Source organism: Leptonychotes weddellii, chromosome 12 (assembly GCF_054177405.1).
Source record: "Leptonychotes weddellii isolate Sample4059 chromosome 12, ASM5417740v2, whole genome shotgun sequence".
NCBI classification, from domain to species: Eukaryota; Metazoa; Chordata; class Mammalia; order Carnivora; family Phocidae; genus Leptonychotes; species Leptonychotes weddellii.
In genome coordinates, this window is record NC_138380.1 from 68,576,515 (window position 1) to 68,603,919 (window position 27,405).

Here is a 27,405-nt window from a genome sequence, read left to right on the forward strand (position 1 = left end):
GGATGGGTTAGCCTGGTGATGGGTGTTGAGGAGGGCACGTTCTGCATGGAGCACTGGGTATTATGCACAAACAATGAATCGTGGAACTCTGCATCTAAAACTAATGATGTAATGTATGGGGATTAACATAACAATAAAAAAAAAAAAGAATGCCCTAGATGTGTGCTTTATCATTTACAAAATATTTTCGTATGTACTGTTTCATTTGATACACTCTAAGGTTGCCAGGTCAGGAAAACAAATAGACTCCTGCCTAGTTTGGTAAATGAAGAAATCAAAGCCTGGAGACTCTAGGAGAGTTGCCTGAAGAGCTATAGTCGGTTAGGGCTTATCCAGAATTTGGACCTTGGTCTTCTGACACTCATTTTGATATTTGTTTCCCCTATGCCTTGATGATGATCTAAACCAAAATAATTAGCTCTTAAATAAATATAATAGAATATATATTAGAATAAAATAAATATAATAGAATATATTCTGGTCCGTGGAACTTGTTCCATTGTTTCACCGAGCAAGTAAGATTAATTCTGTATTGTAAATCAAAATGGATTTAAACTTCTGAAATGTTTTTAACACCCAGGACTCATAAGTTGACTTGTCACTTTAAAAGTTAATTAGCAAAAATAATACTATTAATAAAATTTAATTAGCTATGTTAGAAGAAAGATGTATGAAAAAAATGTAATAAATACTATGTAACTTGATGATTTTCCTTCACATCCCTCAGGTCTTCTTTTCTGTATTAATTGGGGCTTTCAGTATTGGACAGGCATCTCCAAGCATTGAAGCATTTGCAAACGCAAGAGGGGCAGCTTACGAAATTTTCAAGATAATTGATAACGTAAGTCTGGGCTAGTCATTTATCCATGTAAAAGTTTTTCTTTTTTTTTTTTCAGACATCATAAAGGCACATTTTTAATGTTGCTCAAAAGGAATCCTGCTACTTAAAAGTTTGAGAAACATCAGTTCAAAGCATTACTAGAAGAAAAAAATGCATAACACCATTTTTAAAAATCCTTACACATGAGCCTCTTCCCATACTCATGTAAAAGTTTTTCTAATTAAAAGTTAATTCCTTTATCGCTTTATCCAACTCTCCACAAACGTCACTAAAAACAGCTCTTGTAACCTAGTCATCTGAAATTTTATTCTGTTTAGAAACCAAGCATTGACAGCTATTCGAAGAATGGACATAAGCCAGATAATATTAAGGGAAATTTGGAATTCAAAAATGTTCACTTCAGTTACCCGTCTCGAAAAGAAGTTAAGGTACAATGATACGTGATTAATCAGTGATTCAACCACGTATTGGATGAAGAGTTTCTGATACTTTATTTTAGTGATTTTTTTTTAAATGTGTATGTAAACCTCGTTTTGACTTGAACTGTCAGTTCATAGTCCCAGGATCTGTGTATTGCTCTTATGTTTATTTCTCATTTGTCCTGTTAGATCTTGAAGGGCCTCAACCTGAAGGTTGAGAGTGGGCAGACGGTGGCGCTGGTTGGGAACAGCGGCTGTGGGAAGAGCACGACAGTGCAGCTGATGCAGAGGCTCTATGACCCCACGGACGGCATGGTGAGGTGGCTCTTGCTGAAGGCGATACTGTAGCAAGCAGCAGTCACCATGGCACATCTCACATTCCAAATGGGCAATGCATGGAACTCATGCTTACTTTTTATTTCAGGTCTGTATTGATGGACAGGACATTAGGGCCATCAACGTAAGGCACCTTCGGGAAATTACTGGTGTGGTGAGTCAGGAACCTGTGTTGTTTGCCACCACGATAGCTGAAAACATACGCTATGGCCGTGAAAATGTCACCATGGAAGAGATCGAGAAAGCTGTCAAGGAAGCCAACGCCTATGACTTTATCATGAAACTACCTAATGTAAGTCCTTCTCGATCTTTGCCATGCTAGAGGTTCAAAGACTAGAATGCCAGCTTAATGCAGAAGAAGTTAGAAATCTACTATGCATTAGAGGAGACTCCTAAGAAGAGAAATCACAATGACTTCAGATTTTGAAGCTCTAGCACCATCAACTCGTAGTAGGCATATTTGTAAAAATTGGGGTTGGTTATTGCTGAGTTTTAAGGAACTAGATCATATTGCCTGTGGGTTGTTTGTGGGATTACTTCCCATCTTAAAATGTAGCTGACATAGCTTGTTGTTTTGCTAACCACCACCCCGCCCCCTTTATTTTCTGTGTTGTGTTGTAGAAATTTGACACCCTGGTTGGAGAGAGAGGGGCCCAGCTGAGTGGTGGACAGAAGCAGAGGATAGCCATCGCTCGGGCCCTGGTTCGCAACCCCAAGATCCTCCTGCTGGACGAGGCCACGTCAGCTCTGGACACTGAAAGTGAAGCAGTGGTTCAAGTGGCCCTGGATAAGGTCTGTGAGCCTCAATTCAAACCAACCTAATTTGTAAGCATAAGGACATCCCACTGTTAATTCTTCTTGATATTATTTTTTAAAAAGGACATTTCTGATAGCTCCGAAAGTGATCCAGTCAAGCATCAAAATCACATCTCCAGTCCTCTTTGGATCTGTTCATTTAATTTCTATTTACTTCTGTTTTTTTTTAAATAGAAACAAACTTTCACTGAAAGATACTTGCAAAATTTTTAAATTAAACAACGAGAAAGAGAGATTCAAATGAAAATTGGTCTTTGTTGTGATACTGAAAACTTGGCTGTATCTTAAATCCCACATGTGAGTGAAATCATATGGTATTTGTCTTTCTCTGACTGACTTATTTCACTTAGCATAATACACTCTAGCTCTACCCACGTCATTGCAAATGGCAAGATTTCATTCTTTTTATGGCTGAGTAATATTCTCTTGTATACATGTACCACCTCTTCTTTATCCATTCATCAGTTGATGGACACTTGGGCTGTTTCCATACTTTGGCTATTGTAGATAATAGCTGCTATATAAACCTCTAACAAGAGCTGCTATATTGTAGATAATGGCTGCTATATTGTAAATAATGGCTGCTATAAACATTGGGTGCCGTGTATCCCTTTGAATTAGTATTTTCGTATCCTTTGGGTCAGTACCTAGGAGTGCAATTGCTGGGTCATAGGGTAGCTCTATTTTTAACTTTTTGAGGAAGCTCCATACTGTTTTCCACAGTGGCTGCACCAGTTTGCATCCTAACCAGCAATGCACAAGGGTTCCTTTTGTCTACATCCTCACCAATACCTGTTGTTTCTTGTGTTTTTGATTTTAGCCATTCTGACAGGTGTGAGGTGATGGCGCACTGTAGTTTTGTAATTTCCTGATGATGAGTGATGTTGAGCAGCTTTTCATGTGTCTATTGGTCATATGTATGTCTTCTTTGGAAAAATGTCTGTTCATGTCTTCTGCCCATTTTTTATTAGATTATTCATTTTTTGAGTAATGAGTTTTATAATTTCTTTATATATTTTGGATACTAACTCTTTATCAGATATGTCATTTGCAAATATCTTCTCCCATTCAGTAAGTTGCCTTTTAGTTTTGTTGATTATTTCCTTCACTGTGCAGAAAGCTTTTAATTTTGATGAAGTCTCAATAGTTTATTTTTGCTTTTGTTTCCTTTGCCTGAGGAGACATATCTAGAAAGAAATTGCTACAGCTGATGTTAAAGAGGTTTACTACCTGTGTTTTCCTCTAGGATTTTTATGATTTCAAGTCTCACATTTAGGTATTTCATCCATTTTGAATTTATTTTTGTGTATGGTGTAAGAAAGTGGTCCAGTTTGATTCTTTTGTATGTTGCTATCCAGTTTTCCCAAAACCATTTGTTGGATAATGTCTTTCCCATGGGATATTCTTTCCTGCTTTGTCAAAGATTAATTGACCATATAGTTGTGGGTTCATTTCTGATTTGAATAAATACCTATTGAAGACCCTATGGGATCTTTTTGTTGAGGCTAGGCCTTGCAGTACCATGTTGAACAATAGTGGTAAGAGTGGACATCCATGTCATGTTCCTGACCTTAGGGGAAAAGCTCTCAGTTTTTCCCCATTGAGGATGATGTTAGCTGTGGGTCTTTCATATATGGCCTTTATGATGTTGAAGTATGTTCCCTCTAAACCTACTTTGTTCAGAGTTTTTTTCATGAATGGATGTTGTCCTTTGTCAGATGTTTTTCTGTGTCTATTGAAATAAAAGGAAACGGTTCTTATCCTTTCTTTTGTTCATGTGGTGTATCATGTTGATTGATTTGAGAATATTGAACAACTCTTGCAACCCAGGAATAAATCTCAATTAATCGTGGTGAATGATTTTTTTAATATATTGCTGGCTTTGGTTTGCTAGTATTTTATTGAGAAGTTTTGCATCCATGTTCATCAGGGATATTGGCCTGTAGTTCTCTTTTTTAGTGGAGTCTCTATCTGGTTTTAGTATCAGGGTAATGCTGGCTTCATAGAATGAATTTGGAAGTTTTCCTTCCTTTTCTATTTTTTTGGAGTAGTTTGAGAAGAATCGGTATTAACTCTTTTTTAAATGTTTGGTAGAAATCACCTCTGAAGCCATCTGGCCCTAGGCTTTTGTTGGTTGAGGTGTTTTGATTACTGATTTAATGTCTTTGTTGTTATGAGTCTGTTCAAGTTTTCTACTTCTTCCTGTTTCAGTTTTGGTAGTTTATATGTTTCTAGGAATTTATCCATTTCTTCCAGGTTGTCCAATTTGTTGGCATATAGTTTTTCATCGTATTCAATTATAATTGTATTTTTTTGGTGTTTGTTGTTGTTTCTCTTCTGTCATTGGTGATTTTATTTATCTGGGTCCTTTCTCTTTTTTTTTTGATAAGTCTTGTTAGAGGTTTATCAATTATCAATTTTTTCAAAGAACCAGCTCCTGGTTTCATTGACCTTTTCTATTGGTTTTTTGTTTGTTTGTTTAGTTTCTATATCATTTATTTCTGCTCTAGTCTTTGTTATTTCCTTCCTTCTCTTGGCTTCATTTGTTGTTCTTTTTCTAGCTCGTTTAGGTTATTTATTGAGATTTTTCTTGCTTCTTGAGGTAGGCCTGTATTGCTATATACTTCCCTCTTGAGACTGCTTTTACTGTATCCCAAAGGTGGTGGACTGTTTTGTTTTCATGAATTTTTTTTATTTCTTCTTTGATTTCCTGGTTGACGCATTCATTCTTTAGTAGCATGTTGTTTAACCTCCATGTATTTGTGGTCTTTCCAAATTTTTTTCTTGTGGTTGATTACTAGTTTCATTATGCATGCTCAGAAAAGGTGTATGGTATGATTTCAGTCTTTTTGTATTTGTTGAGGCCTGTTTTGTTGCCCAATATGTGATCTAGTCTGGAGAATATCCCATGTGCACTTGAAAAGAATATGTATTCTGCTGTTCTAGGATGGAATGTTCTGAATACATCTGTTAAGTCCATCTGGTCCAGGATGTCATTCAAAGCTATTGTTTCCTTGTTGATTTTCTGCTTACATGATCTGTCCATTGATGGGAGGTGTTAAATTTCCCCTACTATTATTGTATTATCAATTAGTACCTTTATGTTTTTAATTTTTTTATATATTTGGGTGCTCCCTTGTTGGGTACATAGATATTTATAGTTGTTATATCTTTTTGTTGGAATGTCTTTATGATTATATAATGCCCTTCTTTGTCTCCTTTTATATTCTTTGTTTTAAAGTCTAGTTTATCTGATATAAGTATTGCTACTCTGGCTTTCTTTTGACATCCATTTGCATGATAAATGTTTCTCCATCCCCTCACTTTCAATCTGTAGGTGTCTTTAGGTCTAAAATGAGCCTCTTGTAGGCAGCATAAAGATGGGTCTTGTATTTTTATCCATTCTGATACCCTATGTCTTTTGATTGAGCATTTAGTCCATTTACATTCAAAGTAATTATTGATAGGTATGTATTTTCATTTTATTACTTGCTTTGTCATTGTTTGTAGAGATTTTGTCTGATCCTTTCTTGTCTTTGTTACTGTTGGTCTCTCCTTTACATTCAAAGAGTCCCCTTTAATATTTCTTGCAGGGCTGGTTTAGTGGTCACAAACTCCATTAGTTTTTATTTGTCTGGGATATTTTTTAACATTCCTTCTATTCTGAATGGTAGCCTTGCTGGATAGAGTATTTTTGGTTGCAGATTTTTCCCATTCGGCACCTTGAATATATAATGCCACTCCCTTCTGGCTTGCCAAGTTTTTGTTGAGAGACCTCCAGCTAGCCTTATGGGTCTTCCCTTGTAAGTTAAGGACTTCTTTTGTCTTGCTGCTTTTAAGATGTCTTTTTAAATCACTATATTTTGCAAATTTAATTAAAATATGTCTTTGTGTTGGCCTGCTTTTGTTGATTTTGATGGGAATTCTCTCTTCCTTCTGGATCTAGACATCTGTTTCCTTCCCCAGATAAGGGAAGTTTTCTGCTGTTGTTTCTTGAAATAAATTTTCTGCCCCCTTTTCTCTCTCTCCTTCTAGGACTCCTATAATATGAATGTTATTACGTTTGATGGAGTCACTGAGTTCTCTCAGTCTATTCTCATGTTCCATAATTCTTCTTTCTCTCTTTTGTTCAGCTTCATTATTTTCCATTATTTTGTCTTTTAGATCACTAATTCATTCCTCTGCTTTTCCCAGTCTGCTGTTCATTGCATCAAACCTGTTTCCAATCTTGTTTATTTCATTCTTCATCTCTAATTCTTTTTTAACTCCCTTATCTTTGTGGTAAGGGTCTCCTTGGTGTCTTCTATTCTTTTCTCAAGCCCAGTGAGTATCCTTATGATTATTGCTTTAAATTCTCCATCAGGCATGTTACTTATATCTGTTTTGCTTAGTTCTCTGGCCGTGGCCTTGACTTGTTCTTTCATTTCAGATAAATTCCTCCATCTTGGCATTTTGTCTAAGTCTCTGCCTTCTTCCCTGTGCTACAAAAGCCATTTATGTCTCCTGCTTCTGGAAAATAATGGCTTTATGAAGAAGAGGTCATGTAGTGTCTATGGCCTGGCACTTCAGCGAATGTCTCTGGTGTGTGCTGTGCGCTCTGCTGTTGTGTTTTGGCTGCTCTTTCCTTCAGGCCAGTCATTTGCAGAGGCTCTCCTTGCCTGCTGTAGGCAGTATTTGGCCCCTGGCCTGAATGTGGTGAGTTTTAACTAGGTGTGCTCTGGTCTGCTTGTGAAATGAGACCTGACACCAACTCCACCAGAACTGAGGCCCAGTAGAACTCTCTGGTGGGGAGACGTGGAGTGGGCAGGGGTTTGTGCTGGGCTTCTGGAGGAGGGGCTTACCATGCTCCAACTGAGGCAAGCCTGACTTAGAAGGGCAGTCCCACCAGAGCACAGGAGGGTGGGGCTTGGTTTAAGCAAGTTAGACAGCCATTGTCTGAGCTGAGCTGCTTTCTTCAGGTGGCTGGCTTTGTGTTTATGCTGAGGGCTGGGGAAGGGAAATGGTGCCAGCCAGCTCCTTTGTTCCCAGAGAGGTGTCTCCTCAAACACTGCCTCTCAGGGATATGCTTTGTAAAGAGTGAATAATATCCCCCCACTGTACCCCAAGCATTTTTCAGATCACTGTTTCCATGCTATCCACTCCCAGGTTGTTTGTCTGCCTTCTTTCCAGGACCAGCGCAGTGCCCTCCAAGATTTATCCCAGCCAAGCCCACTGACCTTTAAAACTCCAGGCTTTAAGCCTGATGGTTGCAAGAACTCACAAAATTCAGCCCATCTTGTTTTCCAAGCCAGTGGTTTTGGGGAAATATTCTCCTTGTGCATTCCCTGTGTGCTCCTCTCTCTCTCTCTTTCTCTCTGTCACATGCCCTTCTCTGCAACCATGACTTCCCTCCCCACTGCAGCTCCTGTGACCTGTTTTCCCCTAAAACACATCTCCTCACTTCCTGCCTTATTAATGAAGCCTCTTCTCTCTCCTTAGTTGTGGAGTTTGTTCTTTCAGTCTTCAGGGGGATTTCTGGGGTATCTAGGTTGATGTGATAGTTATCTAGCTGTTTGTGGGAGGAGATGAACCTAGGGTCCTCTTACTTTACCACCATCTTCCTCTCCAGAATGTGAAGACCTTTTAGCCCAGAAGTGCCCTGAGTAGAAGTGTCACCGTAGAATTCAAAGATGAACATATATTTGTTCCAGCTTTCCCTTTCTCTAATAACAAAATGACACTGGATGTTCCTTTATACATCCTGTCAATGTGTTGAATAGATTGTTGAGGAAGGGAAAAGCAGGTTACTAAAAACTGAGTGAACCAAAATAGAGGCAGATGGAATTGTGGTTGCTATTTCCCTTTTCACTTTGCTTATCTGTAATTTTACATCTGTGTGTTCTTGTTATTTTACAATGGAAATATGCATTAAATTATAAATAAAAATGATTTTAAAAGGTTGCATTAAAAATACTTTTTAGGAGCACCTGTGTGGCTCAGTTGGTTGAGCATCTGACTCTTGATTTCAGCTCAGGTCATGATCCCAGGATTGTGAGATCAAGCCCCGTGTAGGGCTCTGCACTGGGCATGGAGCATACTTAAGATTCTCTCTCTCTCCCTCTCCCTCTGCCCCCCCCCAAAACATTAACTATTAAAAAATGCTTTTCCTTTAGAATGTAAATTTTGGAGGGAGAATTCCACATGCCCCCCTTAAAAATATCCAAAGAATTGATCCATTATCTTCTCTACCCTCTGTTTGCTACCATCTAATTTTTCTACATGTATTGTTTTTTTCTTGTCAGAGTTTTCCACTTCTCTTCTTTATATTGATCAATATGCCTCTTGTTAGTTTGAGGATTTTATTGCTAGTTCCTGGAGAGAGATACAAAGTCACAAAAGTCATAAGCCTTGGGGAAAGTTACAGAGGTGAAAGAAATCTCAGAAAGTTCTGGTTCCATATTAAACTATGTTAACCTCTTCCATATTAAATAAAAATGACACTGGGCATTTAAGAACATTTGCATAGCTCTTCAGTTTTTCCATAATGCTTCTACCTAGGAATAAGTAACTTTCATTAAGTACTTTTGTATATATATCACAATGCTTTGTGTACATTATATTATTTGGTCATCACAACTATTTGAAGAAATGAATACTAATATTATCTCCATTTTATATGTGAGTAAACTGAGCCTCACACAGGTTAAAAGATTTGGATAAAATTGTGGAATTCATAAGTGGCAGAGCTAAGATTTGAGTTCAGATCAATGTGGCACTGAAGACTGGACTTTGCTGCCTCACATTGATTATCCATCTTAATCATCCAGAAGTTCTATGAGATGGGATGCTAAGAGTCCCAGACTGGTGCTATCTAGTCTGTACCAATACCACACACTGGCCTGGGTCTGCTCTGATTGGCCAGTGCCTGGACTGTAGCGTTTTTTACTTTGTATAAGCCCCTGATTATTACTGTAAACTTGGGCTGATAGAGGTTAAGTAAAATTCTTAGAAGCTTACCTAATATTAATATGTGATTTGTGTTAATATGTATTATAATAAAACATCATTTTAATTTATGTTACATTTATGTTAATATGTATTATATAAAACATCATTTTAAACCATTATCAATTGACTATACATTTATTGAAGACAGAGACTACCTTATATAGTTTAGATGGTTTTACAGTATCCAAGGCATTGGCATTCAGTAAATATAAATTGAATGAATTTTTGCCTATCATTGTCCATGTATTCAAAAACCTAATTTTTCTCTCTTTAGGCCAGAAAAGGCCGGACCACCATTGTGATAGCTCATCGTTTGTCTACGGTTCGTAATGCTGATGTCATCGCCGGCTTTGATGATGGAGTCATTGTGGAGAAAGGAAGTCATGATGAACTCATGAAAGAGAAAGGCATTTACTTCAAACTTGTCACAATGCAGGTATTGTCCAACTCCAGAGTTTTCCTGAAATATCTCAGGTAAAAACTGATTTGGTGTGATTAGTACTATAAATTAACGTTACTTGACTTGATTATCTTGAGAGGTGAGAAAAATACTTGGGGAATTCAGACCAGATTTTTCTTCCCATTGAAAAGGAGGGAAAATAAAGAAGGATAATTAGAGAAAAATAAAATTTAAAAAGGTTTAAAGGTCATCTATCCATCATACTATCCAGTATCCATCTATCTACTACTATCCACTGTAGTAGCCCCTAGCTTCATGTGGCTATTGAACGCTTCAGTGACAGTTATTCTGAATTGAAGTTTTTAAAGTAGAAAATGCATTCCAGATTCCCAAGACGTGGTACAAAAGAAGAATGCAAAATACCTCAGTAAGTTTTTACGATGATTACATGTTGAAAAGCTAATATCTTGGATACATTAGGTTAAAGTAAAGAGTAAAAATGGATTTATCTCTTACATTTTTTAACGTGGCTACTGAGAAAATTTTAAATGACAAACGTGGGTCACAGAATGGCATGCAGCATATTTCTGTTGATAGCACTGGCCCAAAGCAAATAATATCGAGTCCCAAACACCTACAAAAAGGAGATGACAAGGAAAGGACATCATGTTATTTCAGCATATTCACAGGCAATCCCCATTCAGTGGTTTTAATTTTCAAATATATCACACATTAAAAAAATATATATATATATATATCACACATTTACACACAAACCCCCAGCAGCAGTTTAACTTTATCTTTTCCTACAATGATGTAAATTACCACTTTCCTTGATAGCTGATGTTTGACAATTAATTTTCATGTTTTCTGAGCCTAACCTGCTTATGCTTATTTCTTGTTTATTTTAGACAAGAGGGAATGAAATTGAATTAGAAAATGCAGTTGGTGAATCCAAAAGTGAAATTGATGCCTTGGAAATGTCTCCTAAAGATTCAGGATCCAGTTTAATAAGAAGAAGATCAACTCGCAAGAATATACATGACCCACAAGGCCAGGACAGAAAGCTTGGTACAAAAGAGGACTTGGTACGGAGAGGATATAAGAGTTATGTCTTCAGCCCTCCCTCTGGGCTAGCACTGGGGTGGCAGGAGTAGGAAGAAGAAAGAATTATCCAGAATCCTCCTGTCCTATTCCCAAAACATTCCACAAACCAAAATCTCAACATTTGAGTCTCAGGTTGCAATTTATGAATGCGTTTATAAGACAAGAATTTTAGAATTACAATTTATAATGTAAAGATATTCTTTTTTTAAGATTTATTTATTTCTTTGAGAGAGAGAGAGCGCGTGCACAGGAGGTGGGGAGAGGGGGGGAAGGACAGAGGGAGAGGGAGAAACAGACTCCCTGCTGAGTGCAGAGCCTGACAGAGGGCTTGATCTCAAGACCCTGAGATCATGACCTGAGCCGAAATCAAGAGTTGGATGCTTAACTGACTGAACCACCCCGGCGCCCCTATGTTATAAAGAGATTCTAATGGGGACGCTTCTGTTCTTGTACTTGTAAATTTTCCAAATGTCAGGTAAGTGTTAAATGTTTGTGGAAACATCATTTATTTCTTAAAATATAAAGGAGCAATATAATAGAACCTGTCAGCACTTTTTAAAAAATTAAATAGCCATTAGTTCATAAGAAAACATGAATAAGTATCTTCATTTAAAAATTTTGGTACAGGGGCACCTGGGAGGCTCAGTCAGTTAAGCGTCTGCCTTCAGCTCAGGTCATGATTCCAGGTTCCTGGGATGGAGCCCCGCATCGAGCTTTCTGCTCAGCAAGGGCGTCTGCTTCTCCCTCTCCCTCACATCTCCCTCTCCCTCTGCCCCTGCTCGTGTTCTCTCTCTCTCAAATAAATATATAAATAAAATCTTAAAAAAATTTTTGGTACATACTGAAGGACTGTGCATCATTAAATTGGTAAAAAGTATCAATTCTTTTTCTAACTAGCCTGTTGAAATATTTTGCTTTCCAGAATGAAAATGTACCTCCAGTTTCCTTCTGGAGGATTGTGAAGCTGAATATAACTGAATGGCCTTATTTTGTGGTTGGTATATTTTGTGCTATTATAAATGGAGGCCTGCAACCAGCATTTTCAGTAATATTTTCAAGGATTATAGGGGTAAGTGTTTATGTCTATTTTTTGGATTTACCTGTGAGTCCTGAGTAAAGAATGAGCTGTTTATATTTGTAGCTGGATACATAAGCCACAAAAAAATAATGTACCTTTGCGTGAAACTCAGCAAACTTGAAGATGTAAGTCTGTTTTGGGGTAAGAAGGCTAATTTTTCAAGCCTTCCTGTGTCCTTGCAGTTACTTGCTCCCTTAGGGCCCAGGTTCCTGAAATAGTCCATGAACCTGACCTGATGAGTATCTCTCGCCTGCCATCACTGGGCTCTGAGTAAACCTCATGAAAAGTCCTATCAGTGGTGCGCAGAGAGAGTTCATGGTGTGTTTGTCAGACTGGCTTGAGACCGAGCTCTTGTGTGATACATGCACTTGTCAGGATGTGAGCAGGCTCGGCATGCTGCCTCTGTAAGACATCCATCCCACTTGTTAAGATGAAAACAAAAAGGAATGGATTCTGAAAGGTTGACGTATGTTGGTTGTACCTGCTTTTACTGATGGCATTTTTAACAGTAAAGCTACCACCTAGGCAGGAATGCTCTCTGTTTCACGGTAGATGTTCAGATATCAAGCTGAGGATACCCTTGCCATAATGGCTAAAAACATAACGGAGAAAGGAGTTGCTCCCTACATGGAAGAGGCCAAACATTAACTTTTGATGTACCCCCAAATACATAAATATGCAGGTCTCCCTATGCCTGGCTAACTGATTTCTTTTTGGTATCTGTACGTTCAGTGTATTCATTCAAGAAATATTTTTTGCAGTGACTGTTCTGTGCCACATACTGTTCCAGGTGGTAAAAAAAAAAAAAATGCCAAGAAGGAGATAAAGTGTCTGATAGCATGGAGCATATGTTCTAGGACAGGGGTTAGCAGACTTTTTCTATAAAGGGTAAGGGAGTAAACAGTTTAGATTTTGAGCGCCATATGGTCTCTGTTGCAAATACTTAGCTCTACTGTTGTAGTACAGATGCACCCACAATGCAGAAACAAGTGAATATGGCGCTATTCCACCGAAGCTTTATATAAACATTTGGCTGGTGGTCCACAGGGAACTGATTCCTGGTCTAGCGTTTGTTGTATAGGCAGGGAGGTAGACAGTGGCATCATCAGGGAAAAAAAAAATGGAAGTGGACTATTTAGGAATGGGTTTGGCTGGGTGTAACCAAAACTCAACCTAAGATTTTATATTTTCTTCGTTCCTCATGTAACAGTAAGTCTGGAAGCAGGTGACCCAGGGGTTAGCCCACTGACTCCTAGATATTGGTTAGGCAACCAGTCGTCTGCCTCACTGAAGGTTTGTAACACAGGGTTTAAGGTTGTGGGCTCTGAGTTAGATTGATCGGGTTTAAATCTTTGGGTCATCACTTGCTGGCTGTGTTACCTTGAACAAGTTAATTAACCTCTCTGTGCCTCTGTGTAAAGTGGTGATGATAATAAACGTTAGGAGTGATTGTGAGGATAAAAGGAATGGTATACATGAATTTGTGTAGAATAATATCTATCACAGAATAAGAGCTCACTGATTGTTTGCTATTTTTGGGTGGAATAACTAATCAAGAAAAATGAATTTTATCTCCTCCAAAGGGCTTTTTTTTTTCTTGTACAAAGGATAAAGTTTACTGGGTGGGGTTAGGAATGTAGCTCTGTTATAAGACAATTTTGACCCACTATGAAGGGAGTTGTTTGTTTTCTCTCCCTGTGAAGTATTCTCTATGTTCTCTAAGCCCAAGACATCCTGTTAGCCTTCTTACCATCTCCGGAAAGGTCTCCATATGTGGTACTGGGTCAGTTGGCTGTCTAACTGGCCATCCTACAAAAGAGGCTGGCTCAAGGAGGCTCCTTTCTTACTGAGGGTCTGGGCTGAGTGAATGACTGCCTCTCTCTGGTTTACCAAAACAGCATTGGCAGGTTTGTCTGCAGCTGGAAGTGTCCAAATTGTAAAACAACAAATTGCCATACAATGTAGTTTCCCACCAAAAGAGGACAGTATTTATTCTCATTTCTACTTTACATAGCTGCTGTGGCCCTTGTGACACTCATTACTCCGACAGGGAGTATAAGCAGAAAAAGTACTGGGACGCTTTAGGAGCAACAGACCCATTCTTGGCCCTTAAGGAGGGCAAAGTCCTCACAACTTTAGGTTTGGCCTTAGGGAAACCAGCCCTGACTTCCATTATACTAAGCCTCTCTTAACCTCCAAATGTTGTGCTTGATGGGAAATGGGTGACTTCCTTAGTCTTTGAACTGAAAAACCTTTAAATATTTTCTCAACAGGTTTTTACCAGAAATGAGGATCCTGAAACAAAACGACAGAATAGTAATATGTTTTCTTTATTGTTCCTAGTCCTTGGAATTATTTCTTTTATTACATTTTTCCTCCAGGTAAGTGTCTGCATTTTCCCTTTATTCATTTTGGGGAATGCATTCTTATTCAGCTGGGGAAATTTCTAAGCATTTATGTAATTTGCTCTATTAACTGGACTATTAGCAACCAAGTTTCTTTGACATATTTAAAACAAAAATGTTTTGGGGCACCTGCTTGGCTCAACCAGTGAAGTGTCCAACTCTTGATTTTAGCTCAGGGTCATGGGATCGAGCCCCAAGTCAGGTTCTGTGCTGGGCATGGAACCTGCTTGATTCTCTCTCTCTCCCTTTCCCTCTGCCTCTTCCCCCTGCTCACACACTCTCTCTCTCTCTTTCTCTCAAAAATAAATGAATGAATGAATAATAAATAAATAAATAAATATTTTAAAAATAAAAATATTTTAAAACAAAGATGTTTTGCTTCCACTGGAGCACTTGCTTACCTTCTCCTCCCCACCATCACCTCCCCCAAATGAAATAGTAATGAAATCAGAAGGAAGAGGGTGTTTGATCTAATATGATGACTAGAAATGAAAGCTGGGGACTCAAAAATGGAATTCAGGGGAACCCTGGGCTTAAGTTTGGATATAAGTACTGCCAGTCAGTTTAAATACTCAGAATGTCTAGGTATGACTTGAAAACAACAAAAAGCAAGACACTAAGCAAGTCACACTTGATTAAAAAATGTTTGAAGAGTTTATCATTCACCTTTTGCTAAAGGAGAAGGAACCTTTTTGAGGATGGAAGAATGTCAGTCTTAAACAGAAACTGTAGACCCATTTGTAAAGAGTCAGATTCTACAGCTTGCGCATCATTTGGCAGGAACAGAATTGTAAAGAAGTTAAGGGCTCTAAAAGTTTCGTATGGTAAGGCAGCGTTGGTTTTGGTGTCAGACTCTGGTTTGTGTATGAGTTGCACCAGTTCCTAATTTTGTGATTTTGGGCAAATAAATAATTTAAACTAAGCCTCAGTGTCCTCATCTGTAAGATAGGGATATTAGTACCTTCCTCTTGATGATTAAGATGCATAATGTGACCGGTGTCACGTGCTCTCTCCCTGGGGCGGAGCATCGGAGCGGGGGGCCAGGCAGCTGTCTGGCCGAGCCCGGCCGAACCTCCGAGCCAGGCTGCCGAGCAGCGCGTGGGATTGCGCATGCCCAGAGCCCTCCGCTGCCCTGGCCGGGCACGTCCCCACAGGCGAGGGAGCCATGGCTGCAACCGAGATCGGTGTCCTCCGAGGTCGTTCCTAAGGACCATTCTCTCCCCAGCCCTAGCTAGCGCAAGGACGGGAGACTCCTCTTTGCCCAGCTCATGAAGAAAAGTGAAGACAGCTCCTGGAAACATTTGTCCTCATATAAATGTAAAGCTACTCGGAGGATCAAGACTTCAAAACCTTTTTCCGTGACGCAAAGCCTATGAAAGAGAACAAATGTCATAGACCCAGCTCTTTCCCAGAAGCCTTGAACACACAACATTCCATAATCAGAAAGGCTCGTTTGCGTATCGGAAGGAGGTCCTTATCTGCAAGGAGCTCCTGGATTCCCTCACGGAGGTGCCATTGCAACCAGGATTGATGCTACTGTTGGTATGTCTGCAATTATAGCCAGGGGAATCGTCATGACTGCCAGTCTCAACATCAGTTTTTAAAAGGCCTGTCGCCCTTTGTTCTGTTGTGATAAATAGTCCACTTGATAAAGCTGAAGGAAGGAAATTGTTTCCTGTAACGTTTGAAGCGTGGATGAGAGGACTCCCATCCCCAGAGGCAACAAGCTTATTTGTAAAGCTAGATCCTGAAAAAAAAGTTTGACCTAGAAGAGCTTCTGGTGCATCCCACACCAATCTCTTAGATTTTCCTTTCCTCCAGAAGAAGCTGTTGTCCCCAGCCCGGCTCTCCTTACTTGCCATTGAGTCCCCCAGAGGGTGAAGCCTGCTCACACCAACCTTCCTGAACAAATCTTCCGAATACAACTCCAGGACCTCTTTGCCCCTTCTACGCTCTCTAACACAGAAGCACTCCTTGTGAGAGTACCAGCAGTTCTTCATGTCTTCTTAGGATAAGTGTCTGGTTCTCATGAATTTGAATGGACTCCTTAAAGTTGCACAAGCATGGTGTCTGCCCCATTGCAGACTGGAGAAATAATTCATATTGAAACTTTTACCACAAACTTAGGAATGCCAGAAAAATCAAAGGAAGGAATGTGTGTGTGTGTGTGTGTGTGTGTGTATTATAAATTACAAAGCTAGCTTTATTGTATCCAAACAAATCTTTCTGGCTACAGTAGGAAACACAACTAGTTCCTGTAGGAATGGATACCTCAAATCAGGATTCTAGGAATTAAACAACTGCACCATTAAGAAAGAGAGAGAGAGAGAAAGGAAGGGAGGAAGGAAAAGAAAGAAAAGAAAAAGAAATGATGTGATCAAGTTCCCAGTCCTGCTGTGTGAGGCAGTAGCAAACACTCAGTTACTTATAGAAGGAATAGATGTTAGCCACGTGTAATTTTTTAAGATAAAATTCTGAATAGATCTCTTTATTTAATGTGTTGTAAGCATGTATTAATTTTTTTTTTTATATAGACAGAAAGGGTTTTTTTTGACATAAGAAATACAAAAGAAAAATGACTGAATGAACTCTTTCATTACTAAGTACTTAAAATCTTATTGGGTAATTTGACCTAAGCATAATAGATGTAACACTTTAACTATATGCAAGATTGCTGTGGCAGCTGTTAATGCCATAGAATGTAAAGATTCCTGAGTGTGAAGTTGGTTAAGGGATTTTGAGGGCGGTAGGCTTTGAGCTGCTCCCTTAAACTTTGGACGTTTGAACTAGTAAAGCAAAGGCAGTGAAAGCAATAGCTTTTTTTTTTTTTTAAGATTTTTATTTATTTATTTATTAGATCGAGAGAGAGAGAGCATGAGAGGGGGGAAGGTCAGAGGGAGAAGCAGACTCCCCGCCGAGCAGGGAGCCCGATGTGGGACTCGATCCCGGGACTCCAGGATCATGACCTGAACCGAAGGCAGTTGCTTAACCAACTGAGCTACCCAGGAGCCCCTTGAAAGCAATAGCTTTATAACATGATGATGCTTGGGGAGACAGGAGCCTGACTTGCCTGGCAAAACTGAGTGGAAGCAAAGGCTCTAAATTATAGGACCTCAGAACTGTAGAGATGGCACAGCGGTCAACAACATTAGAATGCCCAACCCCTCATTTAGAAACAAAAGGAGGGAGCTCTGTGGGTGATAAAATTTCAGGCTCTGGGTTCCCATTCTAGTTAGGATTCTCATACACCCAGATTCACGTTCCACCTCTGCCAACTTACAGTTGGGTCCTCTGGCAACTAAACCTCAGTTTCTTTTGTAAAGTGGTGATTATACAGTTGTCATAAAGGTGACATTCTTCCATCACTAAAAGGCTTGTCCTATGTATACATATAGGTACTTTATTATATAAAGTACAGTGTCAGACTAAGCACTCAACAGCCAGGTCTCAACAAAAATAATGGTAATATTCCTGTAGTGAGCAAGATAATTCACATTTCATTCAGTCTAGTAATAGAAACCTTAATCTGGCCATTTCTAGGTAAATTAAATTGTTTTAGTAATTTCAGGGTTAAAATCAATGAATCTAGCACTTCTCCCTTTCCTTCTTCTCCTGGATCGGTGTCTGTGTTAGCAGAAGGGTGCAGGGGGGACGGTCTGTGGACATCATGTGCCTGCCTGCTTCATGCCGGCAACTGGTAGGGCCCCCCTGGCTGTCCTTTATCAGAACCAGTTAGAAGAATTGGCTTTTTCTTCACTTGTCCTCTTTGCCTGTGTTTCTTCTCTCTCTCAGTAATGTCCACACACTAGTTGGGTGCACATGCAACTGCCCTTTTCCACATCTCTGATTCTGCAGGGAATTGGGCTTTTATTAGGGCCTCTCCTCTTCTGATGCGCCATGAGCCATTTCCACTCGGCTTCCCCCATGCCATTGTGTGCAAGCCTTATCCGTAGACTGCCACTTCCCGGAGCGCCAGAAAGACGGGGAGCACGGTTTCTTCCTAGTCCTGTATCCCCACACCCATTGGGATGAGGGTTCTGTTGCCCTTCCTCCCCGGATGTGGCTGGGCATGGCTGCACACTCACATGGGACCCTTTATTTCCCAGAGTAGCTCCTCCCTCCTCCCAGACACAGAAGGTTAGATCCTTGGGGGAAGGGGAGGTGCAGGGCAGAAAATGCTCTCTTGGTCAGCCTTCTTCCCCAGCCTATTTTGCTCCTAGACTTTAGTTCTTTTTAACTTGGAAACTAGGAATTTGGTATCTTTGTTCTCTGCATCCTTTATGGCTGGAGTGGCTGAATATTTCTGTTTTCCTGGATGACACCTCAGGTCCTGGTGTATTTCTTAACGGCATTCTTTTGGCATTCTCAAAAGTGTCCTGGTTTGGGTGACACATAATACAGCCACCCTGCTTCGAGCACCCTGCCTTGGAAACAACTTGATCTTCCTGGGTGGCAGACCCTGGCTCACTGGGAGAAATAACAAGGATAGGAGTAGGGACAAAGAAACACACTTACTAAAAATCCCTCATCAGCCTGCCAGTAACGGGGCGGTGGCAGTGATCATTTCAAAACTGGGCCCTCCTGGCCACACTCCCAGTGTGGCTATGTACCATGATACCCAGTGACCGAAACATAGCCACGCCTGACGTCGGCCTTTCTGACCTTGTCTCATGTCCTCTCAGCAGTGACACCCAGTCTCCCTCCTTCTGTGTCATCAGTGGCGGGGTCTCTGACAAGTCTCCTTTCTTGTGGCATGTTCTCATTCACAGGGCTTCACGTTTGGCAAAGCGGGGGAGATCCTCACCAAGCGGCTCCGATACATGGTTTTCAGATCGATGCTGAGACAGGTATGTCTGTTGAGGATTGTGCCTGGGCTGTGCAGAGCTCCCTACTCGTACCCATGGTCTCATGTAGTGGGAGTGTGGTCAGGTTACTCAGAGCAAGCTCCTGTGGTGGTCTTCCCTCCGCCTCCCTTCAGAGATGTGACTGGACCGCCCCCCAGGTCTGGCTCGGAGGCCCTGCTGTCTGTCCACTGTGGGTGGGACAAGGAATGGGAATGCCACAGACAGTCCCCAGAGCAGGTTCACCCCCAGCCTTTGTCATGGCAACTGGAGGCAGAGGAGGGGGCACCCCTCATCCCTTTTCTCTCTTCCTTTCCTTCTTTCCCCTGGGAAACCCAAGACATTTATGTTTCTTCCCACTAAGAGATGCTACCTGAACCCTGTCTTTCCACAAATCAAAGTGTATCCCCACTCCCTAGTTTCTTTGCTGGGGTTAGATTGATACAGTAATTCACGCCCTAGTAACAAGTTGGTAAGGGCTTAATGGAATGCCTCTTACATTTCAAACCTTCAAAAACCTAACAACAGGCAGTTGTGAATGTTTTCCTAGGGAAAGGGGGAAGGAGCTTCTGGGAATGTCACCCAAAGCAGCCCAGTTCAAAGAGAAAGTTTCTCTACCAATCCTGAAAATTTTGTATGTGACTTTATAACTTTCTATTTTAAAATCACTGATCACTTGCCAGTGAATAAAATGAGGCTCCAGAAGGATGCCCTGGATGTGCCAGGAGTGCTGGAACCCTAGCTGAGAAGCATCGGTTTGCCGTGTTAGGATTTCTAGATGACAGTTACATTTTCCAGGCTGTCTTTGGTTCCTCTATCCTTTCTCACCAGTGCCACCGTGACTTAAAAAGAAGCATATTTGTGGGAATTGCTAGCCAGTGACTGACAGAGCCAGGACTGACTTGAATGAGTAACAGAGCACTATTTGATGGTGGCCCTGTCCTAGGACTCTGAGTCGAACCGTATTTATAACTGAGATTCCATTTAGGATCGAGGCTGATCTTGGTCCAAAGCCAAATGCCCCATTACCCTCCCAACCCCCAGGCCGACTCCTGGGTCCATTATACTTTAGAAGCTGAGTTGATGGTTTGTATAATGCCCTCTCCATAAATTATTAAGTCTGGCAAATACATATTAAGGACCTTCCACTTCAGAGCCATAATATGAAGTATTGTCAGGCGTTCAAGCCTCAACAGTCCCTGTCTTCAAGGAAGTTATGTGATACATGCTATAAGAACTTATAACTCTTTTTTCTTAAATATTTTGGGAAAAATGATAGATATTGCTTTAATTGCAAATCACCAGTACAGATAACAGGACCATAGTTTTTTTTCTTTTTATTAAGGATATAAATTCATGCTTCAAACTCACAATCTTTTTAGTACTTATGTATTTAAAAAGGTAAATGGACAAATGGCCAACAGACCCATGAAAAAATGCTCCACATCACTCGGCATCAGGGAAATACAAATCAAAACCACAATGAGATACCGCCTCACACCAGTCAGAATGGCTAAAATAAACAAGTCAGGAAATGACAGATGTTGGTGAGGATGCAGAGAAAGGGGAACCTTCTTATACTGTTGGTGGGAATGCAAACTGGCGCAGCCAATCTGGTAAACAATATGGAGGTTCCTCAAGAAGTTAAAAGTAGAGTTACCCTACAACCCAGCAATTGCACTCCTGGGTATTTACCCAAAAGATACAAACATAGTGATCTGAAGGGGCACCTGCACCCCAGTGTTCATAGCGGCAATGGCCACAATAGCCAAACTATGGAATATTACTCAGCCATCAAAAAAATGAAACCTTGCCATTTGCAACGACATGGATGGAACTAGAGGGTATTGTGCTAAGTGAAATAAGTCAGTCAGAGAAGCCCAATTATCATATCACTCACTTATATGTGGAATTTAAGAAACAAAACTGGGTCATAGGGGAAGGGAGGGAAAAATTAAACAAGATGAAATCAGAGAGGGAGACAAACCATAAGAGACTCTTAATCATAGGAAACAAACAGGGTTGCTGGAGGGGATGGGGTAACTGGGTGGGGGTTGGGGGGTGGGGTAACTGCGTGATAGGCATTAAGGAAGGCATGTGATATAATGAGCACTGGGTATTATATAAGACTGATGAATCCTGACCTCTACTTCTGAAACTAATAATACGCTCTATGTTAATTAATTGAATTTAAATAAAATTAAATTAAAAAAATTAAAAATTAGGGGCACCTGGGTGGCTCAGTCGTTAAGCGTCTGCCTTTGGCTCAGGTCATGATCCCAGGTTCCTGGGATCGAGCCCCGCCTCGGGCTCCCTGCTCTGCAGGAAGCCTGCTTCTCCCTCTCCCAGTCCCCCTGCTTGTGTTCCCTCTCTCGCTGGGTCTCTCTCTGTCAAATAAATTAATAAAATCTTAAAAAAAAAAAATTAAGAGGTAAATGGCTTTACCAAAAAATCCTGTTTTATGTTGATCTTAAATTTTAATCTAGATTTCTTTTGTTGATTTTTTAAAACCCAATTCATTTATTCTGCCCTGAACTACAGTTACCTAAACTGCCATTCAGCCTCTCTATTTGGATGTCTAAGTAGGGGCGCCTGGGTGGCTCAGTCATTGGGCATCTACCTTTGGCTCAGGTCGTGATCCTAGGGTCCTGGGATCGAGCCCTTTGTCAGACTCCCTGCTCAGCGGGAAGCCTGCTTCTCCCTCTCCCACTCCCCCTGCTTGTGTTCCCTCTCTTGCTGTCTCTCTCTCTATCAAATAAATAAATGAAATCTTTAAAAATAAATAAAATGGATGTCTAAGTAGCAGGCACTCAAAAAATTATTTTGACAAATGAAATTATTTATGTGTTTGTCTATTAAGTCCCTTTATTGTCTATTGAATGTCAAATCCTGAGAGCTAAATGCAAGGGATATAAGTGATAACAAACCTGACCCTGTCCTTGCCCTCAGAGCTAAGGATCTCATAAGTAGAGCTTTAAGATAATAAAATCATTTTCTGTGCCACAGGATGTGAGCTGGTTTGATGACCCTAAAAACACCACTGGAGCATTGACAACCAGGCTTGCCAATGACGCTGCTCAAGTTAAAGGGGTATGTGCCTCCTTTCTGTTTGTCTTAATTGGCCATTTTGGATCTCAGCATGAAATTAATTTTCTCATTATAGGTGTTCTCATTATCATTAAAATATTAGATAAATATTTAACACAATAAGTCATGTGCCTCATAGCAAAAATGTTAACTATTTAAACATAAACTGTATAGTGTGTATATAATTTGCAAGCTTCTTTTGTTATTTACTAGTTAGACCTCCTATTAACAGGATACACATGGAAGGACAATTATTTATAAAAGGCAGTATTTATCAGCATATCATGCAGGATCAGTCTGAACAGAAATCAACAGAAAACTATAACTGCTACTAAAAAAAGAATGTATGTAGTTTCTGTATGAATGTTTAGGAGCACTGTAGTTTAGAAGAGAGGGAAGAAAAATCTAAAAACAGGTTGAGGGGCATTTGGGTGACTCGGTCAGTAAAGCATCAGACTCTTTTTTTTTTTTAAAGATTTATTTATTTGACAGAGACACAGTGAGAGGAAACACAAGCAGGGGGAATGGGAGAGGGAGAAGCAGGCTTCTTGCTGAGCAGGGAGCCCGATGCGGGGCTCGATCCCAGGACCCTGGGATCATGACCTGAGCCGAAGGCAGACGCTTAACGACTGAGCCACCTAGGCGCCCCTAGCATCAGACTCTTGATTTCGGCTCAGGTCATGCTGTCAGGGTCTGAGATCCAGCCCCGCATCGGGCTCCCCGCTGAGCGGGCGTGGGGAGCCTGCTTAAGATTCTCTCTCTCCCTCTCCCTCTGTCCCTCCCTGCCCACCCTGCTTGTGCATGTGCTCTCTCTCTAAAAAATAAATAATAATAATAATAATAAAAACAGGTTGAAAGAAATGAGAAGCACATCAAAAAATTAAAGCAGTGTTAGAAGGAACAACTTTATCAGGTTATAAAGCTCCAATTTTACTGCTGCATGACTCTCTTTAATTGCTCTAACTAGAAACTATTGAACCAGGAGGTGTTGATTTGTGGAGGGAGTGACAGTTTCTTCTACAACTACAACTGTTGGTAAAAAAATCCACAAGATGATGTAGGATTTGAAAAAAAAGCAGGTGATCTCTACCATGTCTTTCCCTCCCTTGAACCTTATTAATCTTTTAGTTTTGCTATATGGTAGCTCTATATTAAAATTTGTTCTATCAAATACATGGGGCTTCTGTAAGTAAAAATTAGGTTATGAATGTGGAAGCACACAGAGTTTTAAATTACAATATAAATCTTGGGAATTGTTTTAATACAGATTTCTTTGCTTAAAGCAAACAAATCAACAAACGTTGAGATTTAGACCAAATTGTATAGAACCTAGAAGGGCCAAATATGCACTGCTTGAAATAACTTTGAACTTCCTAAAGCAGACAACCCTGGCCTTATGGTGTCTACACAGTAGGTCAGATCATCATTAAGTGCTATGGGAAAAAAACAACCAGCCGGAAGTATAGGTAGGGGCTTTCTGGTTGTCAGGTAAGGAAGGCCTCAAAGATAAGGTGGTATATGCAAGAGGCCTGAATGAGGGCAAAGTACTAGCCCTGTAGATGTGGAGAGAGGTATGTTCTTTTTTTTTTTTTTTTTTTTAAGATTTTATTTATTTATTTGACAGAGAGAGAGGGAACACTAGCACGGGGAGCGCCAGGCAGAGGGAGAAGCAGGCTTCCTGCTGAGCAGGGAGCCCGATGTGGGGCTCGATCACAGGACCCCGGGATCATGACCTGGGCCAAAGGCAGGCGCTTAACTGACGGAGCCACCCAGGCAACCCAAGAGGTGTGTTCTAAACAGAAGGATCAGCAAGTGCTAAGGACCTGAGGCTGGAGCATTTCCATAACTGTTCCCAAAACAGTAAAGAGGATAGTGTGGCTGGAGTAAAGTGAGTGAAAGGAAGAGTCATAAGAATTGAGATCAGCATTATATCTGGAAATAGATGGGAAACCATTGTAGGATTTTGAACACAGGAGTGATGGGATCTGAAAGTTTTAAAGGCTGCTGTATTACTAGGCTGAAGGGGGCAAGGGTGGAGGCAGAGACTCTATTGCCATAAATCAGGGGAGGGATGATAATGTTTTAGGCTGGGGGGTCATCGTGAAGGTGACAAAACGTTAACAGATTCTGGACATAGTTTGAAGGTACAGCCAACAGAATTTGTTGGTTATATGTAGGGTATAAGAGAATGGAGATATAGAATGTCCCCACAATTTTTGACCTACATCACTTAAAAAATGGAGTTGCTTTTTAATGAAACTGGGAGACTGTTGAAAGAACAGATTTGAGGGAGAGTTTTGAGAGTTCTTTTTGGAACATGGTATGTTTGAGATCCCCAATGAGATGTCCAAGAAGAGATGTCAAGAAAGCAGATTAGATGTGCAAGTCTGGAGCTGAGCACAGAAGTCTGGTCTGGAAATAGACATTTGGAGATTTTTTGGTGTGTTGGTGGCTTGTAAACCAGGAGACTGGGTAAGATAGCCAAGGAAGCATATGCAGGTAGAAAACATGGCAAGTCCTGGTCCCTGAGGTCAGGGCTATGAGGATGGACCTGCAAAGAGGACTGGAAAGGAGCAGCCAGTGAGGGAGGAGAGCAGTGTCCTAAAAACTACATGGAAAACACATTTTCAGGAGGAACAATTTAGGATATCAGATACTGCTGATGAGCTTGCAAGGTTATTGAACATCTTACCATGCTACAGCTGCACGGAGGTGCTGATGGTTCTGACAGGAACTGTTTCAAGGGTGTGGTGGGAGCAAAGCCTGTTGGGAGTGGGATCAAGAGAAAAGAGAAAAGAGGATGAACACAATTGGATACATTGTTAAAGGACTTTTTGGGAAATGGTGGAGAGAAGTGGGTGGTAGGTAGAAGACATAAAGTGTTAGTTTCTTTTTTTTTTTAATTTAAATTGGCATGAGAATCAGTCAGTGAGCTTGGGCTCAATCCATTTTGGTCCCTCCCTTCAAGAGCCATTCTTGGGGATCATGATCAGTGTGGACAAATTGTATCCTGAAATTTCTGAAATCCAATTTTCCCTAAACTTTGCCGCCATCACTTTAGTACGCCCTTCACAGAGACCTGGTTGTATGTGCTCGTGGGCTCACACGGACACACACGTCCCATACCCCATTTGGTGTGGAGGACACAGCTTAGAGGAAACGCTGACTCTGTCCTGGGTGGCAGAACCCTGAGCAGGCACAGTGTGGGCATTGTGTTCTCGCAGTCCTTCTTCCCTCCCCTAAAATTCCTCTGGGGTTATGGCCTGTCCTAAGCCACAGTCCCTTCCTGTATCTGTGGGACTGGCAGCCAGCCCTGTCCCCTACTGTTGTTTGTGAGCTCCCCAGGCCCTGGCAGGAGCTCCGGTAGCCCCCGATTGCCTCCTGGTGTTGACCGGCTGCTTTCCATTTGTTTCTTCAAACTCACGCTCTCACAGCTGCGCTAGCCTTCACACCCCTGTGTGAGCCACCGGGTCAGAACTGTTCTCCAGAACTTCACACAGTGGCTCATCAAGAAGGACCAGGGAAGAGGAAGCAAGTAGGTCTGTGAGTGCCATCAGAAGCACGGAAGTCCCATGTAGCCGTTACCATAAATTGGCCAAGACAGGACAGTTGTATCCACTTACTGCTACCAGCTGACTGGCTTATGATGGGGCAGATGTGTGTAGTGTGTAAATATATATACACACACACACACCCCTATATACATGCATATATATACAAACATACACTTACATTGACCTGTATATGTATGTGTACACACACACACACCCATCTCTGTGGGTATCTCTATTCCACAGTGGGAAGTAGTGAAATTAATTTTTTATATAAAAAAATACCCAAGGTAAGCAGTACTGTCAAAAATCATTCTACCCAAGGCAGGGCTAACTCAAGTTTGTGTGTATATAGTTAGTGATAATGCTTATCTAGGTTAAATTTTCCTCATATTTAACTTGACCGTCAATGAAACATTTTCTCAGATGTATTTTTTAGTCAGTAGCATAATTCTGCTAGAAAGAAATCAGGAGAAAATATATCTCAATATTTTGCCTATGAAATAGTGAGCTTTTAAGTTTTATTTTGGTTTTAGGACTAGAATTCTTCAGGGAAAAAAGCAAATGAGAGCCATGTAGAGATCAAAAGCCACTATGTACTTAAGTTTTTTCCCCCGCCCACCCTGGAGAAGGTGGTTGAGGAGAAGATAAAGTTATAAATGTTTCTAATTTCAGAAAGAGGCTCAGGAAATAGGATTTTTTTTTCAGTAAGCACAAATGTTTCAAATTAGATTTCAAGCAATATGGCCGTGTTTGGAAGCAGAGGAGGAAGTAAGATAGAATTACTTGAGTATAGGTGGGGTGGAGAGGTAAGGAGGGTTCTTAGTGGGTTTCAAGTGCCAGGCTACTTTTGTCTGACCCTGTTTCACACTTAGGCTGTGGTTTTGGGGAGTGTTATCTTCTCTCAGCTCTACTTTTTGAAATGAAAATTACCAGGCTACTACGAATCTATGCTGTCCCATTCATTGTGATCTGCAGAACTCTAGACTCCTGCTCTATGTGAGGAATAGATGTGGAACCGTGTTAGTCTTTAGAATAAGGAATGGTACCAGTGCCATGACCTCTAAGTGCTAAATCAGGTAAAGCCAAGGACCTTAATCTCCCCATACCCCACCAGCTTAAGGTTCTTGATCTTTTCGTTCACCCTTCATGTACAGGAGAGAAGAATTTGTCATCTCTGATCCATTTTACTTATTTTCATGGCCTTGACTATCATGCAGACCTGAACATTCATAAGTCTGGAAGGTTCATGTGCTAGAACCATTCACCTGCCATGAACTTGGGGGATGTTCTGAGCACTTCTCTCAGTCAGTTGCTGTGGGAAATGAGTTCTGGGTAGGACTTGTAGATTCTGAGAACAGGAGCAGTCTACATTGTCCCTGTACCACGGACTCTGTCTGGGTTGTAACCTTTGACTTTCAGGTTGAAAATGTGCAAAGGGAACCTGGGTGGCTCAGTCGGTTAAGCATCTGCCTTTGGCTCAGGTCATGGTCCCAGGGTCCTGGGATCGAGCCTCTCATCAGGCTCCCTGCTCAGC

General features: G+C 40.8%; 1 protein-coding gene, 1 long non-coding RNA gene and 1 pseudogene across 2 annotated transcripts in view; 2 read left to right on the forward strand and 1 right to left on the reverse strand.

Moving 5' to 3' along the window:
- ABCB1 (ATP binding cassette subfamily B member 1) overlaps nucleotides 1–27,405 on the forward strand; it is a 103,489-nt gene that overhangs the window by 51,613 nt on the left and 24,471 nt on the right. The window contains exons 10-20 of the mRNA XM_006729592.3: nucleotides 728–841; nucleotides 1,159–1,269; nucleotides 1,450–1,575; nucleotides 1,685–1,888; nucleotides 2,218–2,388; nucleotides 9,674–9,835; nucleotides 10,711–10,887; nucleotides 11,829–11,975; nucleotides 14,258–14,365; nucleotides 19,159–19,236; nucleotides 22,237–22,320. Coding sequence (XP_006729655.1) covers nucleotides 728–841; nucleotides 1,159–1,269; nucleotides 1,450–1,575; nucleotides 1,685–1,888; nucleotides 2,218–2,388; nucleotides 9,674–9,835; nucleotides 10,711–10,887; nucleotides 11,829–11,975; nucleotides 14,258–14,365; nucleotides 19,159–19,236; nucleotides 22,237–22,320 — 1,482 coding nt within the window. The remainder of the gene's footprint in view (nucleotides 1–727; nucleotides 842–1,158; nucleotides 1,270–1,449; nucleotides 1,576–1,684; nucleotides 1,889–2,217; nucleotides 2,389–9,673; nucleotides 9,836–10,710; nucleotides 10,888–11,828; nucleotides 11,976–14,257; nucleotides 14,366–19,158; nucleotides 19,237–22,236; nucleotides 22,321–27,405) is intronic.
- LOC145716581 (acyl-coenzyme A thioesterase THEM4 pseudogene) lies at nucleotides 14,380–19,150 on the forward strand (annotated as a pseudogene).
- The window catches only part of LOC115939628 (uncharacterized), a 36,012-nt gene continuing 33,574 nt past the window's right edge, over nucleotides 24,968–27,405 (reverse strand). The window contains exon 3 of the long non-coding RNA XR_014139372.1: nucleotides 24,968–25,080. This is a non-coding gene — a long non-coding RNA (uncharacterized LOC115939628). The remainder of the gene's footprint in view (nucleotides 25,081–27,405) is intronic.